The 20,731-nt window shown below is 38.7% G+C and overlaps 1 protein-coding gene across 1 annotated transcript in view; it reads right to left on the minus strand.

Moving 5' to 3' along the window:
- Hcrtr2 (hypocretin receptor 2) overlaps positions 1-11,487 on the minus strand; it is an 87,616-nt gene extending 76,129 nt beyond the window's left edge. The window contains exon 1 of the mRNA XM_028773613.1: positions 11,140-11,487. Within this exon, the coding sequence (XP_028629446.1) occupies positions 11,140-11,362 (223 nt within the window). The 5' untranslated portion in view covers positions 11,363-11,487. The remainder of the gene's footprint in view (positions 1-11,139) is intronic.
- Positions 11,488-20,731: the final 9,244 nt, after the last annotated feature.

A 20,731-nucleotide genomic window follows, 5' to 3' on the forward strand; every position in this document is an offset into this window, starting at 1 on the left:
GTAGGTAATGGTCATATCTTATTAGCTTCTCTATTTCCTCTACAGAATGAAATAAAAGAGATTGCATGCTGTGGGTGTTTAATAAATATTTGCTGAATGAAATGAGGAAAGGAAATAGCTCCAAATTAAATAATCCTAGAAAATTATCATGTTGCTATAAGACATTGTGTTTTTTTTCCATTTGCCTCTCTCTTCTGCACAAGACTGAGTCTTCTATAAAGCTTTGCTGCTTTTGTTTCCACTTGGATGATAAATATATCTCTTATAACTTGAAACCCATAATCTTTAGAGAGTTCCTTTGTTGCTGATGACACTCAGTCCTTATGAGTAGTTAGTTGTAAGAGGTACTTCCCAAGAGGGAAAAATAGCATCTCTGCCATACTTTTCTTACTTTTCTGTGTCTTTCCCTCCTCACTCCCTCTAGCACCTGTGATCAGGTCTCAGGCAATTATAGATCACCGTGTCCATGGTGATTGTAGAATTCAAAATCCCTTCAGTTAATTCTACAAGAAAATGCACATAATAATTTGCTCTGTAAAGTCCACAGACATTTTCTACTTGTATAGACTAACGTATGAATAGCAAGAATAACCATGGATAACAGAATGAAGAAGTAAGTCACTGTTTAAGAATGAGAAGCTATTCAGAAAACTAACCCAGCAGCAACTCTTTAACACTGAATGTTGCCACTTAGGGAAGGAGAGGTAATACCTCTGTCATTCTTGTGACTCAAGGACTAAGTTGGGCTATTATAAATACTTTGTTGAAAAATTACATAGTTAGGGCAATATAATAGTTCCCCGAAGTAAATTCTTTAAATTGTACTGTAGTTCACTGACTGCTAACAGTGTCCACTGTTGAGAAGTTTGCTTTGATTGACTGATGATCTCTTAGACTTAGTGACATTACCCTTCTTGTAATATTTTCTACAAAGCAAAAAGTTTACAGTTAGTATGATTTATTTGTACTTTATGGAAAGTTCCCAAAGTTGGCATGCTTGAAACACCCTGTGCTCAGGTAAAGATGTGCTTGCCTAACAGAACTTTGGAGTCATGGTGACATTTGGGATTAGCTCTCATCCTGCAGTTAGAACATGAAACTCAAGTGTACCTGTAGATTCATAAAGGCAACTCAGGATTGTTTTGAAACAAAGATAGTTTAAGTGAAGGTTTTGTACATTATGAAGCCTCAGATATTGCAGCAATATAGAATATTATCTAGTAAGATCATGGTGTACTTTCCTTGAAAAAAAAAAAAACTTGAACTACTGCAGCTCAAAGTTTCCTAGAGGAGCAAAATGGTTTCCTGGTATGAGCCCCTGAGTGATAGTGAAGGCCTTGCACTGCTGGAGAGAGATGTCTTAGATGGTATCTCTCAATTATTGCTTTAGTAATTATAACGTGATTCTTTTGAGATGTATGTGTCCTTAGAAAATAGAACCAAGTTGGACTGAAACTTCTTTTATTAACACAATTTATACTTGATCATGTATGGGGATCCAAGTTTAGTCCTAGTACCAAAACTACACACATACACACGTACATACATACATACATACATACATACATGCACACACGCACACATGCACATGTAAATAAATAAATACAATGTATTCATCTCTATGTATTTATCTTTTATATTAGTGAAAATGTTTTTAATTCTTTGAGAACTTCATACATTATTTTTGATCACATTCATTCCTCTCCTCTAACTCTATCCAGATCTACTGCCCATTCTATAATAGTCCAACTATGGGTTATCAGATAATTTTTAAAAATAAATCCATGGAGTCCAATTTCTGATGCTTATATACTCTTGTGAATAAGATCATGTATTCGAATGTGGTCAACTTTCCCAGGACTACACTTTTAAAGAAAATCACTGCACTCTTTTCCCTATACTTATCAATTACCAATAGCTCATTAGCTAGGGACTTTATAACCAGAACACTCAGCTGGATAAGTGATTATTTTTATCCTTCAGAAGCATGAATTACACCTGCCATCACTATGAAAGCTATACAGAAGGGATGACTCACCAGGTCAGGACCAACTTGATTTCTCCATGTTCCATGACTCAACTGTGTGGTATCAAGTTCTGGGTTTCTACTTTCTTAAAGGCTAGTTCATTCATACTGGTATTCATTAAAAATATCCTCTTGAGTTTGGGAAATTCAAGACACTGACAATTTAGAGAAGAATATTACAATTGTATAACAATATCATGTTTGTTTATTTCTGTGTTCATGTAGATGTTCCTCTACATTGTGCATAGTTGTGAACTTGCCACTATGTGATTTCCACCTAGGGCACTTCAGTATTAATCATTGCTGTGCTTTCATTATGAATTCTAAAAAACAAAAGTTTTAAACCTACTCATGCTTTCAAAAATTGTGAAGTATGTAGCATTGCCAACCTAGAGATAAACATTCGTTAGAACTCCTGGAGCTTAGGCATTATGCACAGGCTTACTTCCAGTCTTTCCTTACCTGTGGTTTCTTGGGAGTTACCAGTTGGTAGCGTTCGTTTTGTAGTTCATGTCTCTTTGATTTTATTTATGCTGTTTTCTCTGGTTAGAGTATCTGGTTACCCAATTTTCATTACCCAGGCAACTTGAATTTACTCATTAATACTCAGGTTAAGAGTCTTCTTTTTCTGTCTTTACCTGTGGTGCTTTGAATAAAATAGCCCTCACAGGCCCATACTGAGTGGCATTACTCGGAGGTGTGGCCTTGTTGGTGTAGGTGTGGCTTTATTGGAGGAGGTGTGTAACTAGGGAGTAGGCTTTGAGGTTTGAAAAGCTCAAGCCTGGCCAGCATGCCACAGTCTTCCTTCTGCTGCCTGCCAATCCAGATGTAAAACTCTCAGCTCTTTCTCCAACACCATCCATGTCTGCCTGCCTGCCTCCCAGCTTCCAGACATGATGATAATGGACTAAACCTCGAAACTGTAAGCCATCCCTAATCCAATGTTTTTGTTTACAAGAGTTGCCACAGGCATGGGGTCTCTTCACAACAATAGAACACCAACTAAGACACTACCTAATGATGTAAAAGAGCTTACAGCTTTCTCACGTCTTTCTGTTACTCTGTGTCTACTCTTCCACCATAGCTCTTGCCATATCACAGTGAGACAGTGTGTATGTCTGTCTTTTCTGGGGAACATGCCCTTCTCATTTCTTCTTGTCCTCTCAGACTTAGTACTTAGTACTAACATAAAACCTCTCAACATTTCCAGATAACTCTATTGTTAGAGATATAAAACTATATATCTTTAGATCAGCTTAATGGTATGCTACTTACTGAATTTCTCTCACTTCCCTTATTCTGACTTTATACAAATTAAAATATCATTTAGTATCCTACCTTTTCTGTGAGAGAGATGCACATCTCCCAGCCTCCTTTGCAATTAGTTGATAAAATATAATGCTGTTAGATGATGCCTAATAATTATGAGCATGTTTGTCACTTTGTCACATCATATTTTGGTTAAAGAATCTGTCTTTTTTTAAAAAATTGCTGTTCACTCTTATCCTACCATGGATACTTTGGGATACACACATCAACTTACCTGAAAACCTAATGGCCTAAGAAAACTGAGGTATATTCTCAATTTCAGAGGGCCAGTTATTGGTATGGAGCTTGGGTGGACAACTCTGTTTCTGAGTCTGTTATTAAGTGTCAGTCAAATTGGATCAGGGTTATGTCACAGATTCTCAAATGGCCCCTCTCAGAAGTGAGGGATCTTGCTGTCAAGTTCACATATAAAGTTGTCAAGAGTCTTCGTTTTCTCTCTGGATTGTGGAAGGAGTTCAGATATACCCTGAGTAGACTTGCATCAGAGAAAAACACTTAGACACAAACAAGAAAACATGCATTCTGGCTAAAGTTTCTAATCTTTTAAAACGTAATCTTGGATTTGGCATATTCTCACATATTCTGTTTGCTGTTGTCATCCAGACCAAAACAAAGATGTTGTCAATTTTGAAGAGACAAGGTATGAACACTAGGAAGCAGAGATATTAGAAGCTATACTGGAATCTGGTTACCACAGGTGGCAGGTGTTGAGGTGGTACATAAACACAGAAGATTCTTGGACCATGAGATATTGTGTAAAACAGACTTTCTGACCCACATCATTTGTTAAATTATCAAGACAAAGGTCTGAAGAAATGGTTCTGTGGTTAAGATTACAGACTTCTTTCATAGAAGATGGTGATCTAGTTCCCAGCATTTGCATGAAGCCTGTTACTTCAGCTCCAGAGAATTTTTAACATCCCCTTCTGGCCTTTTAGGCTACCTGCTCACACATTGTGTTGCACATAACACCTCAAAAGCACACGCACACATAAATAATTTTAAACCCCCCCAAAAGAAAGAATATATGTATATGGTCTGAGACAAGGAAAATTCAGGGCTTATTGGCTATTGTGGCAGGGAGATGCTATTCAGAGCAAACCTTATTTTAGTGGTTTAAATGAGAATGGCCTCTGTGGTGGTTTGAGTATGCCTAGTGCAGGGAGTGGCACTATTTGAAGGTATGGCCTTGTTGGAGTAGATGTGCCACTGTGGGCTTGGGTTTTACTACCCTATCCTAGCTGCCTGGAAGTAAGTCTTAGCAGCCTTCAGATGAAGATGTAGAACTCTCAGCAGGAGGCACAGAACTCCTACACTATGCCTGCCTAGATGCTACCATGTGCCTGCCTTGATGATAATGGACTGAACCTGTGAGCCAGCCCCAATTAAATGTTGCCCTTATAAGAGTTGCCTTTGTCATGGTATCCGTTCGATGTAATGGGAACCCTAATTAAGACAGCCTCCATAGGTTGATAATTTGAATGCTTGGTGCTCCGTGGGTGGAACCTAGGAAGAATTAGGAGGAGTGCCCTTCATGGAAGAGGTGTGTTACTTGGGGTTGAGTTTGAGGTTTCTTTAGCTCAAAACTAATATCCCCAGTTAGTTCTCCCACTCTTTGCTTCTTGCTTGTGGATCGGGATATAAGCCCCCAGCTACTGCTCTAGTGCCATGCTTGCCTATCTGTCACCATGTTTCCTGCTGTGGCAGTCATGGATTTGCCATCTGAAACTTTAAGTCCAAGACAAATTATTTCTTCTATAAGTTGCCTTGGTCACAGTATTGTCTCATAGCAATAAGAAAATAACTAAGACAAAAATCATCATGTTAATCTACCTACAGAAATAACTGATGACTAGATAGACTTTGGTCTTTCAAGACCTTATAGTTATTTTTCCTTCAAAGCAAGGTGTTGAGATCATCTTATTTTCACAAGTTTTTGATTTTGATTGGATATGAATGTGTTCCCACTGTACTGACAAGTCCAGGTATCAAAGGTAGTTTAGCAGAGTACTGGGAAAAGGTCATTGTGCTCCTGATCTGGTTCTCTGGATTGATAGGAAATGGAAAGTTGTTCTCACTCTGAGCAGTTACCTACAGGATATTTCTATGTGCCATGCTTTTCTTTCATAGTACCTTACAAGATATTGAATCTTAAATTAAATACAACCTACCTCAGAAAGGTGCTCCGATGAGTAATGAAGACAAAAGTGTAGCAGGATTTCCAGAAGAATAAATACTCTATAAATATTAAACTTGATTTCTGGGCATTTACTGTTGAAGGCAAATTGCTATCAAAGATTCAGTGACAGTGATACATAAATGAGAATAAAGGAACAAAACAGATGCTTAATTTGAGGAGCTAGATTATGAGTATCTAATGATGAGGAATTTAATGCAAATTAAACTGTCAAATCTACATAGTCAAATTAATAACTAAAATCTGTTTAACAAAATATTAATATTTTAAATGTATCACTGTATTTGAAAACAAAGAGAAAAGACTAGGGTCTCCAGATTACATGAGATTTTAAGTGGGTTCTGGTCTTACGTTATGTCTAGCAATAATACTTACAATAACATAAAAAATCTCTAGCCAAAATTATCTAACATTTTTTCCCCAATGAGTCAGCTCTCCAGAACGGGCAAAAGCATTTTTGGCAGTACCTATTTTACCTTGAAACTTTCTCTCGTAATGTAACCCTATCCTGACCTTGATTGGCTTATCAAATGAGCTCATTCTCAGAGCTGAAGAAGTGTAGTCTATCAGAGAAACAGCATGACAATATGCCAGGACAGCGTTGCACACTGTCTAGAGGGCACCGGGGCATTGCCTGTCCCCTCCCTTCACCTGTGCTTCTCCTGTCGAGCTTAGAGGATAAAGAGGATCTGGGAAGCACTAGAACCTGGATCACTGGTTCCGACAAATCCATATTTGAGACTTAGTGCTGCCGCTTTCTGTGTAACTGAACTTTCAGACTAGTTAAAATTGTATTTTTCTCATTTGCTAAACATTTATTCATTTCTATATTATAAATTGATTGTATGCTAGCATTTAAACATACAGGAGTAGAGCCTAGCTAACGGGCCTTCGGGTCATAGTATTCAATAAATGGTCTTCATCTTTCTTTAGTGTGAGAAAAGGAATGGGGGATAAGCACATTGATCATATATGTCACATGTTATTGACTGATCAATCCCAATGAGTCATTGCTTATCAAAGCTAGTAGCCTTAGCTGAGTAGGGAGCTCCAGAATGCCTGCAACAGTGGGGTTCGCTTCCACCAGAGAAAGTGCATCAGCAGTGGTGGTTTTGAATGTTAAGAGCCTAGTGAAACCTCAGTGAATTTCAGTGTTTGCATGGGAAAATTTCAAACATAACTAAAATGCTGGATGATGAAAATTCTTCAACTATATTAGTTATTATCTCTCACTAAAATTTGTAGAAGAATCAGAAACCTGAAATGTTGTGTTTGATTTTTAGATTAAGCATCATATTCTTGCTACTTTTGATTTTGTAAGTTGATGCGTATATCCTAAAATTTCCATGGTATGACAAGAGTAAACTTGGGGAAAGGTATAGTGATTCTTCTTAACCAAAATATGTGTCAAACATGCTCACGATATCTGGGTTTCATTTAATAACATCACATTGCATCAACTTAACCTCAGTGGAGCCTGGGAGTAGAGTTGTACCTCTGGGATACAAAATTAACTGTAGAAAACAACTACATTGCATATATGTCTACCATCTCACAAATAGAATTTGCCTTAACTTTTACTGGTTAAATCCTTAAGTGTCAATGTAGTTTAACCTTATTGAATCAACATATTGTAAATAATTATTTAGAACATCACTGAGAGACCAAATGACTAACAACAACTGCAATAAACAAACAAATGGTCAAACAAGTAAGACATACTGCAACAAGAACAATCTATGAGGGGAAAAAAGGTAATCTAATAATTAGGAAGAACTTTCAAGGAGAAACCGAAATGTAATGTTAAGTAGGAGATGGGTAGATGGATCTGATATGGAAAGGGAGAATAATGCGACCAACTCCATCTTACTTATTTCTTTTAGGAAAACCCTCTGTTGAGGAATGGAATGAGAACAGAGACCTGAAAGAACCACATAGATCAAAATGGAAAATGGCAGCAGACGGTGGCTACAAACCTCCACAGTGGAAGTAAAGGGATAACAAATAACATTAATTTGTATTTATTTTTTTTTAAATAGGTTTTCATGTTCTTTTTATCAAGAAAAAAATATTTATATATTATTTGTGATATGAATTTTATAAGGCAACTAGTATAAACTTTTATAACAGTTATATAATAGTTTATAATTAGAAAAGGGTAGACTTGGAGCGTTCAGAATTTGATAGTGGACACATAAACAGCAAGAAGCATATCTAGGTGAATGTTTATTGCTGGAACACTTTGCTCTTTCTCTATTGAGGCAATGATAGGGAGATTTGAAATTTCCAAAGTGAAATAATATCATTCAGATAGGGAAAGAGTGGCAGAGAACTGAACATTTTACTGAGGATTTAATATTTGAATGAATAGAAACATCTTTCTTTCCAGTTTTTTTCTCTAGGAATAATGGCTAAAGATTTTATCTAATTTATTTGTTTTAGTGTTCCGAAGACTTTTCCTTCTTATGCTCATCAATTTTATAGATATAATATTGCTCAAAATATATCAGTTAAATATGTAGATGAGTTGACTTGGTTCTAAGATATAGAACCTCACCACCTACTGCTTCCTAGGACTTAAAGTTCCATAATTAGACATGCATACGACTTTCTGCTGGAACACAAACACTCATCAACTCCCATTTACAGTAATTGTACCTTTTTGTGAATGACTTTGTCATTTGTTTCCAGGAAACTGCTTTCTATCTCTGCAAGGAGCATCCTGATAATGAAGTGGGGACACAATGTTGGTGAGAGATTGTCAGGACGAAAAAGAAGAGGCTGGATGACCAAGACTTTGCTTTTCTGCCTAGACAGTATTCTGTGATATCATTTTACAAAAGGACATTGTCAGAGAACACACTTCTAGTTAATGGCATTACATTTGTAAGTTCAATAAGATTGATATTTTTCAAGCAGTCAGTTACACAAAAGTGTACATGCTGTATGGACCCAAGGGTCAGTAATTACACCTGCTGCTTGTACTGTGTTATGCTTCCTTCACATGAGTGGTATCCCTTTGTTTATGCCACATGAGTAGTGTCACTTCCCCTGATATCCTAAGTAGAGCTATTTGTACCATGAAGCATAAAGGTAATTCTTGTTCCAATTCATTTTGCAGACTTGACAGTGACATCAAAGATCAAGAAGTCTGTAAGCAATGCCAGTGCTCATTTGTTTAAATGTCAAACCCAAACCTTTCCAACTTTCAGGAAATATGTCAGTAGTGTAGGAGCTTCAATTCCCCCAGAGGAGATTTCAATGTTATTCAGATGTAATTCATTCCCTGGGGAAATAGCTGCCAGTGTCTACGGAGTAGAATTCCTTGGGTAAATCTTTCTTTTAAGCTGAATGGAAGTGTTTCAAGACTCAAGACTGTGGACAATTCTGTCTTCATTGACACTATGAAGTAGTAGCCTCAGTGATGTTTCTATTCCCCTAACCAGAATATATATATATATATATATATATATATATATATATATATATATAATGTTATCAGGGCGCAAAGACTCTGCAACACAGGGTCTATGCACAGCAAACAGGAATACCATCAAAAAAGAACACATTTCTCACAAAGATTAAGCCTGAAATAAAACTAGGAAGGAAAAGGATAAGGTTTATAACCATTTCCTATAAAAACAAGAAAAAAAAAACAAAAAAACCACTTTTCTTGAATTTAAAAGAAGTAATATCTCTTCCTAGACAGCTGAGTTGTTGTTGTTGTTGTTGTTGTTGTTGTTGTTGTTGCTTTTGGTGAGGTGAATCACAGTGGTACTTTGCTGGCAGTGTACATAGATGCAGAGGAGAAAAGAAAGCTTTTTGCAGACAACCCAGAACAGAGAATCCATTGTCTACCTGCTTTCTAGCTTTAGAGTAGAATTACAGTTGAGAATTCTGGATCTGAGGTTAGAAAAAAAAATGAGGCTGGATATGAATCATGCCCTCTAATAAGCTTTTCTTGTTTTTTTTTTCTTTCAGTGTAGTTTATTTTAAGATTTAAGCAAGAGAGCATATGTCAAGTGGTCTTGCAAAAGTAGATACTCAGTGCATGTTCAATTTCTACCGCTCACTTAGCAGTAAGTATGTGCCACATGCAGGAAGTGCTGCTGTGCTCAGTGCTCTGGGTATAGCTCGTGACTCTATAGATGGCAAAGCAGAAACCAGAAGATAAACCATTAAAGGACTTACTCTTCTAACAAAAGGCTGAATCATATCCATTCATATGTCCCTTTACTTTCATTGTATCCTAAGAAGATTGTCTTTATTTTTATTCTTAAAAAAATCAAAAAGTAAAATATCCTAAAATAATATAGAACAAGCTAAAGTTCTTGGAGGTTTCTAGTCTCATGACTTATATTCTCCCTGATGAGTTCCTCTCAGTCAGGAACTGTCTGCTTATCTACACTGTGTATTAGAAGAGAAGGGAAAAGCTAGGTTGCTATTGATAGCCTGGAGAGATCCTTACTGTCCTTCACTGCAGTTACAACCTTTATTTTTTACTTCCCAGCTTCCCAGCCTATTTCGTTTCACTCACCTCTCAGCCTTTTTATTGGGGAGTTAGCACTGTCTCCAAGCTGCCTGCCTCCTCCTGTCATTTTCAACAGACTTCCTCCACACTGCCCTCTGCATTCTAAAAGCCTCCTATTCTCCATTCATCAAGGTACATGCTCTTTCCATTCACAATTTAAGTCGGAGCTCTCTGGGGAAGCTCCTTGTCTTGAAAGCGATTCCCGTCCTGTCCTAATAAATCCATCACTGCAGTCCCCATAGTTTGCTTATCCCTCACTTCATCCCTCAGACATGGTGGTGGGGAGAATAGTAATGAGCACACAAGAGAACCTTCTCACGGACCAAGACAGACTTTGACATTAAGCTTAATATCATTGTAAGAAAAAGAATCAGTTGGTACAAATATTTTCTGAAACTGGTAACAACCACTCCTCCAGGGGTATGCATTGGTTGAATGAATGAATGTATGCATGCATGCATGAATGAATGTTTGAATGGACGGTGAGAGTGAGCTCCGGGGTACTTTTTAGGATGCTCCTCCTTCCTTCTGCTGCTCCAGGCACCGCTTCTGTTTAATTCTGCTTTTGTGATTGAGCGCGCTCCTCTGTCTGCCTGTGCCTCCACTCTGCCCCTTCATTACCACTTCTTGACCCGAGCCTAAGGCTCCTTGCTAAAGGACATGCCACCGAGCTCCCGAAGGCCTTATGACTTCATCAGTTTCTGCGGGTGCAAGCCCTCCCCAGTAAACCCACCCAACCTGCACAAAAGCATTACAGATTCCCCTACACTCAGCAAATCCACCTGGAGGTCCTTGTCCCTCTCCTTGCGCTTGTATTCTAGGTTCTCAAACAGAAACAGTTTCCCTCTTTTCCCTGCAGACAAACAGAATAATCATTCTAGAGATTCCCTCCTAGTTTGTAAAATCAGAAAACTTAAAAAAAAAATTAAAAACCTCACCCACGAGAAGCGACCTCTTTGTTTGCACCCCAGGAGAAGGGAGGGGTCTCCCAGCCTTGCAGCCTGGACAGAGTGGAGGTGACAACCTTTCTGGAGGGCTGCCTGAGACCAGACTCACCCAGCACGTTCCCGATGAGAGCCACCACGAACACGATGATATACCCTGCGATCAGGACCCACTCATATTCTTTCGGGTGTAGGTATTCCCTCCACAGGTACCGTAGGAATTCCTCGTCGTCATAGTCCGTGGGGTTTAAAAACGGCTCTTGAGTTTCATTCAGCTCCGAGGCAGATGACCAGTTGCGACGAGGGAGGGAATCCTCCAATTTGATGCTGGACATCACGGACTGGTCAGGTTCGGCTCAGTGCTGCAAGCTTGTCTCCGCCTGCCCCATGAGCACCGGGGATCCGCGGTGGGAAAGGCTGCGCCGCCGCTGCCGCGACTAGGGGCTCTGGAGCCGGGAATGACGTGAAAAGTTCCTGAGCCAATGCCTCCAGAGCCCTGCGCCCCGGCAACTTCGGGCTGCCGCTTCAGTGTCTTTGCAGGGGATTTGCACCAGGAGAAGCTGCTGAAGAGCTAGGGAAATGGCAGGGGAGGTTGCAGCAATGATTCTGGAGCAGAGATTCTCCTTGACCTCAGCTCAATCATTCGTCATTCCAGCACTTAGCTTGCAGCCCACAGCCTTCCCCAGAGCTGAGGGACAGAGAGATGAAGCTGGAAAATAAAAGTGGAGCAGGAAAGGAGGGAGTAAAGGCAATTACCTAAACCTGTTTCTTTGTGGATCACATGTCCTTTTTCCATCACTTGCCTTCTGTTTTACATGCAATTTCTATGCTATACTGGCATGCATAAGCCTGTGGAAGTGGCAGGAAGGTCAATGCATGGTTAACAGAAGATCCACTTCTTCATTTGTCTTTATGCATATGTAAAAGTAATCATCAGCCACTCTAGCCTCAGACAGGCCTATGCAAAAGTCATTCCATCCAAATATTTTAATATTTAATATAGCATCGCAGTATTTATCATGTGCCAAGTTGGCAATGGTTGAATTGTTAAGGCATTGCCTGCCACGCCACTCCTTATCAAAAACGAGGAGAGGATCATTTTTAATCGAAGACTGTATTTAATAGGGATTTGCACTTTTATGGGCAAATGTAACAAAACTCAGCTGAACCTACTTTTCTAAGTGCATATAGTATTAAACTAACTCCTAATGACTTGTTACAGTAATAGATTAATTAATGCATCTCTCAACCTGCACCAGAGGACAGTCTGTTTGCAGTAGATGGTGATTAACATGGAGACCCAGAACTGGCCAAGATGCAGAGAATACGAGGCTGCATGATGTTTAGCCCTAAAAGGAACACATTGTACTACAGGCCCTCCTCCTACAGCTCAGGAATCATTTTGGGAAGAGGGGTCTGAAAAAGCCTAAGAGTGAAGCAATCAATGATTGCAAAGAATCAGTGTCTTATGGACACAGTAGGGAAGCTGCACATATGAACTCACAGTGGTTGAGGCAGCATGTTCAGGACCTGTGCAAGTCTATGCCAGAACAAACCTCAGCATGCAGAGGGCAGCTGGATACAAAGTACTCATCCTAGTTCCTGATGTATTGGCAATTGTTAGCTCCTGGGAGAGTCGTGTTTTGTTTTGTTTTGTTTTGTTTTGTTTTGTTTTGTTTTTTCTAAGCTTATATCCTCTGGTTAAATCTCCTACCCTCCAGTGATGGTCCCTGCATCTAAGAATATCTGAGCTCAAATTAGCCTTGATGGAATAAAAATGTTACAGGAACACAAAGTTGAGTAGGTAGGGAAGGTAAGGTTGATCTTAGAAAGGTTGGGAAAGGGAGTAGATGGATCAACATAAGTACAAAATTCTCAAGGAACTAATAAAGCAATGATGTGTTCATGTATAAATTTAATTTTGTTGGAGTCTTAAGATCATTTAAATGCTAATGTTATCATTCAAAAGATCCTCCATTCCTCCAGAACTATTGTACCCTGTGAAAGAGGGGTGAGGGAGCAGGCCTTCTATGGACTTCCCTCAAATCCACTGATACAAATCTGGAACACGTTGAAAGCTGGTGTCTTTCTGTGACTTATAAATATTTAATCTTTTTCTCCCTATACTATTCATTTCAACTGTGAAGGCTTGTTGCACCTTTGATTGGATTTATACTTGTTAGTGTCTGGAGATTCCTTGCTATTGGTGATCTATAAAAATGGGCTCCATCTGCTATTTTTGAGTCATTGTCACTAGCTGCCATTGTACGGCATCTAACCTGTCTACACTTTGTCTTCCTTTTCCAAGTCTCCTCCTGTGATTAATCATGCCCGTGTGTTACAGTTGTCGGGGGAAGAAATGAGAATATCTTTACAACGTTACTCCAATGTCAGCCTTTGGTTGTAACAAGCCTAGATTTATCTCCAGCCTACGAACATTCCATTTCCGCTTCTCTGTGTTTTATCAAACACTTTCCTTAAAGTCTGTGGTACTCTAGTGCTGTAAAAATTCCACTGAAACATCCCACTTATAAGATGCTTTCCATTTCTATGAACACAGAAGGGATAATGAATCTTTCTTACCGACTGGACGCTATTTTGTTTTATACCTGTTAACATCTTTTATAATTTTTTCAGGTAAACATTCACTTTGAAATCTTTTTGCTACATATAAGGAAAGGTATCAAGACAGTTTCAGGTCACAATGTTATTTCTGATCTTAAAATTGCCACATTAAATCCTCTAAATTAGTTAATATTTTTAAAGCAATACCTTCTCTTTGAAAGTAATCCAAATCTATGTGTAAAATAAAATTTTAAAGTGTATTATCTTATTGCTTTTGATCTAAAACTGTGTAAACTATGATTTCCAGCACAAATGTTATTTGCTATACATATGTTTGCATTAATGCTTTCCATAAAAGTAAAATATATCTTTTAATATTCTGAATAGTTTTATTAGACACCTTTGACCCTCCTAGTAATTTGAATACATTAAAAATTAGTGACAGTGAGTAAAATAAGTCACAGAACCAGCTTTTTATTATTTCTTAATGGTTTTACATAGCTTTCTTAATGACATCAAAAAATGTTTTCTGTGCCACTTGCTATTTTTTATTTCTAGTATGAAATCATTTTATCATCCTTTTCTAGGCCTACCACAATTTTGTGGATCCATTTCAGTAAATGATTCTGAGTATTTGTCCTCTTTCCAATAGTTTATCTAGAAATTAAGGCCATGAATAGAAGTAAGGTTACCCTCAATAATCAGTCTATCCTCTAGTGAATGAACAATGTGTAGATTTTCAAATCTCTGCATTATTGGGGTACGAAAAAGGCACATCATACCATGGGGTCATGAAGGAACACATTTGTCAGCAAGCAGAAACCCAGGGTGGATTGCTTTGTTCCTGGAACATCCCTTCACCTGGCTCCTTAAACACAAAAAGGAGATCACCTAGTCACTAAAGTGGGTGGTTTTCAAGCAGAGGAAATTGGAAAACCAGAAGCCAAAAGGTGAAAGGAAGCAAGACAGACTTTGAAATCTTTGCTGGGAAGAGTATAGAGATTGTCTTGGGAAGACAAAAAGGAGGGACCAGCAAAGCTCTGCTGAGGGGAAGAGGGATCTGACTAGAGTTGGGTGATACTTGAAAGTATGAGTATGAATGTAGAATTCTACTATGAGATAGTAAGATGGCCGAAGTTTATTTCTTGAGTTTAACTGTACATTAAGACTGCTTTTAAACAGGTCTGGGCCTGAGCACAGAGCAAATCCCAGGCAGCAGCTCTGTATCCAACCTCACAAAACCCAGAAGATGAGAGCTTCCCAGGAGCTCTAACCCGGACAGTATCTCAGGTAAAATTGAATCGCCCATGACGTCTGCTGTTAGAAGGTCTAATCCAGATGCTGGCCTCCGAACTTATACTACTCAGACCTTTGACGGGCCATTGACAAGAACATCAAACAGCTAGAGATTGACATCACTAATCTGAAGAAATCCCTCGTTTTGCTGTCTGAAGAGACCTCCAAAAATTGTAAAAGATTTTATTGGACTTGATTTATTCTTTTACAATAGAAAAGACTGTGTACAGCTCTTGATTGTGTACAACCCTTTAAGAAGAATATTGCTTTTACATAGACAAGACAGGGATGGTTAAAGAGAGTATGAAAAAGGTCAGAGAAGGCCCTGAGAAAAGACAGAGAGAAAGATGAGAGCTGGTACAAGAATTGGTTTTCGACCTCTCCATGGTTGTCAACCCTACTTCCTCCCATCTTGGGACAATTAACTGGGTTATTTTTGCTTACTTCTTTTGGTCCCTGGGCCTTAAATAGGCTGACTAACTTTGTGAAACAACAGATAAATAATTTGGTATCAAAATCTATTCAGATACATTATCATAAGTTAGCTATGGAGGATCACGAGACTCAAGATGAGATTGTTATTCTATCCAGGGTGTTCCCAAAACCCATCTCCACCCAACCTAAAAGAGGGGACTTCTACCCCCTAGACCAAGCAGAGAGGGGCCACCCAGAACCCCCTCTGACTGGCAATCTGAATTCTTGCTTAGGCTTCGAGGCTAAGCACTGCAAGGGAATATAAATAAAAGTTAAAAATATCTCTCTGCGTTCCCTGAGGGACAAGCCTGACTGCAAAGGGGTTGATGTCAACAGTATCCCCTTTCCAGGAAAAAGACATCAGGATGGGTATGGCCCTCATGCCTCACTGGACAACGACAGGGGGACCGGAGCCATTACAAGGTCCCCTTCAATTACTGGAGGTCAGGCTTCTATCCCCACCTTCACAAGATTAGAATCGTCACATCCCTTCTATACTTAGAGAAGGGAGGAGATGTCAGGGGCAGCCCTGCTTATACACTGTAGGCCTAAAATCAGCCATAGGCCTAAAATCAGCAATAGGCCTGTCATACATGCATACTAACACCAAGTCTTGGGTCTCTGTGGAAAAACATTGAAACAGATGGCTATAAACTATTGTAAACAGGCAGCTTTTGTGGAAATTTACCAGCCTGAGTAGTCATAGACCTTGTAAATAGGTAGCCTGGGCAGATAATACCAACTTAGATAAGGACAAGTGAATCACAGGCAGAGTCATAATGACCTGTCCCCTGAACCTTCACCCAGCCAATACCCTGTTCTGAAAGATATCTGTACACCCCCTGAACACCCACGCTCTGGTGTCATCCCCTTCCCCAAGTCCTAACTTTTTGTGTTTATAACCCCTCTGTGAATAAGTAAAAATTATGATTTGATTTAAAACAAAACATAACAAAACAAAACAAAACAAAACAAAAACAACATATAAAAGACTGCTTTTCAGACATCTAGTGACTACATATTTATGCCATACAGGATGGTATGTCAGTAAATATATACAAAATGTAATGATCAAATCTTGATGATTAGCATATTCATTGCCTAAAACCTATAATTTCTTTGTGGTAAGTATATTTAAAACCAATTCTTTTAAATGCTATGAAATAAACAGGTATTTCTTGGTACATGCTAGCCAATCTCTTCCCACTCTTTCCTACCTCTACTCTTTAAAGTCTGTGAAACCACTGTTCTGTTTTCTGTTTCTATGAAATGAGATTTTCGAGAACAGAAGCCAAGACATAGCCTGTGTTTGTCTCCTTGCTACTTGAAGTTGTTTGCCTCCCTTCTCTGTTGGAATGAGACAGACCACTGTCAGTAATGACATCACTGGCAGTGTGCATGACATCACTGAGAGCTTATATATACCTACTGAGTGCTGACATCTCTAGATCTCAAGCATACATTTTCTTACAACAAACCGATGAGCTAAATCTTTCTGAAAAGTTCTGAGTTATTGGGCTCTGGAAGTCTATGAAAGAGGAGATGAGTGCTGTTGATCAGCTCTTCCATTGAGAGTCTACTGCAAAAGAGTAACTTCAGACATGAGAAGACTCAGCCGTAAATAGTGAAGGTCACTTACCATAATTTATTGTGACACGTGCCCTCTCTACCTCTATCTTTCTATTCTCTGCTATTGCCTTTTTAAAAAAATTAATCTATTTTGGTTATTATATAGTCATATTTTTTTTCAAATAGATGACTATTCAAACTCTTATACTTTTGAGTATTACCCAACTCCAATTAGTCTCCACAGCCATAGCCATAAACTCTTTGCCAATAGCAGAGCTTTACTATGTATTAAAGAATACATTCATACCCTCACTAACACACACACACACACACACACACACACACACTCCATCAAGTTCCTATCCAAATTCCATGACTTTCTGTTCTATTTTCACCTTTGCATTTTGGTTTAACTAGGGGCATTGATACAAGTAAAAATACGTAGCTATCCACTGAAGTGTGAGCCCCTCACCATCGCAGAAGACAGTGCCCTTTCTCCCAGCAGCACTCAATTCCTATTAGCTCCACTGGGTTCAGTGGGGTCCCATACTCTCCTCTCCTACCTTTGACTCAATGTTTTGATGATGTTCATCTTGTACAAATCCTATGCAGCCTGTCATGAGTTCATAAGTGCCATGGCCAGGTCGTGTTCAAAAGACAACATCTCATAATTTTCCTCTCTACCTCTAACTTTCTTTCTTTTATCTTTTTCTACCCCCTTCCATTATGTTAATTGAGTCTTGGAGGGGACGATATGGGTGTCCCAAGTATGGCTGAGCACATAACAGTCACATGTCCTCAGTGTTTGGACTATGAGTTTCTGTTAATTGCAGATAACAGCAAATAGAAGCTTCTTTGGTAAAGGTTGCTTTGCTGGTAAAGACTGTACCAGTCTATGGTTATTAATATTAAGATATTGTGGATACAGTTTGACAACAAATCCATCTAGGAAAATGGAAGTAGTGAATTTACTAGTAGTGTCTATGGCTTCCCCAGCCATGGTTTGGGGGCCTCTGACCAGGTTTACAGCATTAGGTTTAACTCACTCTTATAGAGTGGGCCTCCGAGTAACAAGAAATCAGTTGGTTATCTCCTTGACATTCTTGCCACTAATACATCAGTAAGCACATTTGCCTGACAAACTGTTGTTACAAGTTGCAAGGTCCAAAACTGGAAAAGAAGTCTGTTTTTGTTTTTCCCACTGAAGCTTGCATAGCAACGTTAGGCATTACAAAAGCTATGCAGCTTGAAGAAAGCTTCCATTTCATTTTCAAGATGGTCTTTTTTAATTTTGCAGCCAAGTTGTCCCAACCCCTTTGATACTGGCTCATCTCTAAGAAGGCTCTGTGTTCCTTTTTGCCTCTTATTCTGCATTGTAAAATAGTTTGACATAAATATTTCACTACATCTCTAGCTTGTGTTGAGCTGATGTGGACATTTTATCTGTTTTATCAAGCTTTGTTGCAAAAAAGCATACAGGGGCATATGAGAAATTTCATTCAGTAGAGCAAAGACATTGGGGTATAGATATACCTAAGAAGGTTTGAATTCATAAGTAGAAGAGACATCTAGTCCTCCAAAATGATGCCAAGAAGGCCATCTGGAGGAAGCATGTGTGCCATATTCTGCTTCTGAATGTGTGTGAGGCAGCTGGTGCCAGATGGAGGTTCATGATTGCATAGGCCAAAGCTGTGCCAGCAACTTTATGTATATTCACAAAATTGACCTTCATGACTCAAATTGAGAGGAGCGTGGTGTTATATGCATAGTATATTTAAATACACAGTTCGGAGTGCTGAGTTGATGGGATTGGGAAGAATTAGAAGATATAGCCTTTTTGGAGAAGGTGTGCCACTGAGAAGGGCTTCAAGGTTTCAAAAGCCCATGCAATTCAGGTGAGCCTTCTCTGCCTCACGCTTGTGGATCAAGATGTAAACTCTCAGCTACCACCCTATGATCCCTGAAATGATGGTCATAATCTCCCCCAACAAACTCTTCTGTAAGTTTCCTGGTCATGGTGCCTTATCATAGCAATAGAAAAGTAACTAATAAAGAAAAGTTTATGAATTATTCAAATTTACACAGAAACTGAGATATGGAAAGTCTGAGTAATTTGTTTAAAGCTAGGATGCAGGAAGGCTTTAGAGTCCTTGACCAGATTTGTAAGGACCAATTCCACTCCACGTTCCATCATTTCAAGTTCTCGTTCCATAGCATAGACAGAAAATAATACTGCACAATTACTTTTCTTATAATAAAAATAAATTCTTAATCTTACTAAAGACAATTACAAGATCATATAATTTTGCATGTTTCAATAGTCTCACATTTTAAATTATTTGTGAATATTAATTTATCTTATTTATGTGCATGGGTGCTTTGCCTGCAAGTAGGTCTGTGCACCAAATGCATGAAATACCCCTGGTCACTTGGGACTGAAGTTGCAGACAGTTATGAGTTTCCACATTGTTGCTGGGAACCGGACCCAGCTTGTCTCCAAGAGTAGCAAGTATTATTAACCCCCGAGCCATTTTTTCTAGCCAGTTTTTAATGGAACTTAAACTGTAGAAACGCAGGGAAATTGTTTAATTCTGCAAGATGATATCTTGCCTAAGTAAAGTCAGTCTACCCTGGATTCTCTAGGACACTTTTTATAACACTGTATGTTTATAATCAAGGATGTTGTCTAATTCACATTTCTTGCTTTTCCAGGCAGCCCTTACCAGTTGTTATTCATTGATCAGGTGTTAGTTTTAATGCAGGTAGAAATTTTTTTTCAAAATGTGAATATTTTATCAAAATTATATACATATCACATTGGTTCATGTGAGCACTAAGGAAATTCCTGTATGTGCAACTGATAATGTCTGTTTCTGGATATAGAGTTGGGAATCTTTTTGTTTGATTTGCCATTCTATGAATTCACTTCCTCTTTGCAGAGCCTTCTTCTCCTGTTATTTTCATTGCACATGGAACTGTCATTTTGACTGCCCTGGCTTTCCAGGAAGTCCCCAGGATCACCCATCTCAGTCCCAGAGTACTAGAATTACAGGCATGTGTCACTGTACTTGGCTGTTTAAGTTGGTGCTGGGGATCCAAACTCATGTTGCTAGGCTTCCATAGCAAGCACTCGGCCCATGATATTATCTCCCCAGCCGGATAATAGTACAACTCCTATTTTATGTAGTAATTCTAAGTGTCTGAAGAGATGGCTCATCTGTCAAGATCATTGGCAGGGGGCCTGAGTTTGATTCCTAAGATCTATATTGTGGCTCATAACCATTTGAAACTCCAATTTCAGGGGATCAGATCTGGACTCAATGGGCACTAGGCATAAGGACAAGACACCTGTTAATTAATTACTCTCTTCATCAAATATATATTTTTTCAAATATTTTCTCACTGTATAGTCATCCTGCTGAACTCTTTATATCACCTGATGTACAATTGATTCACTTTTTAAAAGGTGTGTTTGCTTTTTGTCTCATAATGTTAGAAATCATTGCCTACCATATGGTCATAAATAATTACAGACCTTACATTCTAAACATTTTATAGATTTAGCTCTTAGGATATTGAATCCATTCTGGATCCATTTTGTATACGGTATAGGGATGAATCAAAACTCAGTTGTTTAGATATCAAGTTATTCCAATACCAGTTTATCAAAAAGACTTTGCCTCTCCCACTGAAGGATGTGCGTAACCCTGCTAAAAATCAATTAACCATAGATATATGGTTTAACTTCTGTCATCTCCATGCTAGTCCATGTCCACTCTTATGTCAGTTGCTGCAACCTT

The sequence above is a fragment of the Grammomys surdaster genome, unplaced genomic scaffold, assembly GCF_004785775.1.
Source record: "Grammomys surdaster isolate TR1022 unplaced genomic scaffold, NIH_TR_1.0 231, whole genome shotgun sequence".
Classification (NCBI taxonomy): domain Eukaryota; kingdom Metazoa; phylum Chordata; class Mammalia; order Rodentia; family Muridae; genus Grammomys; species Grammomys surdaster.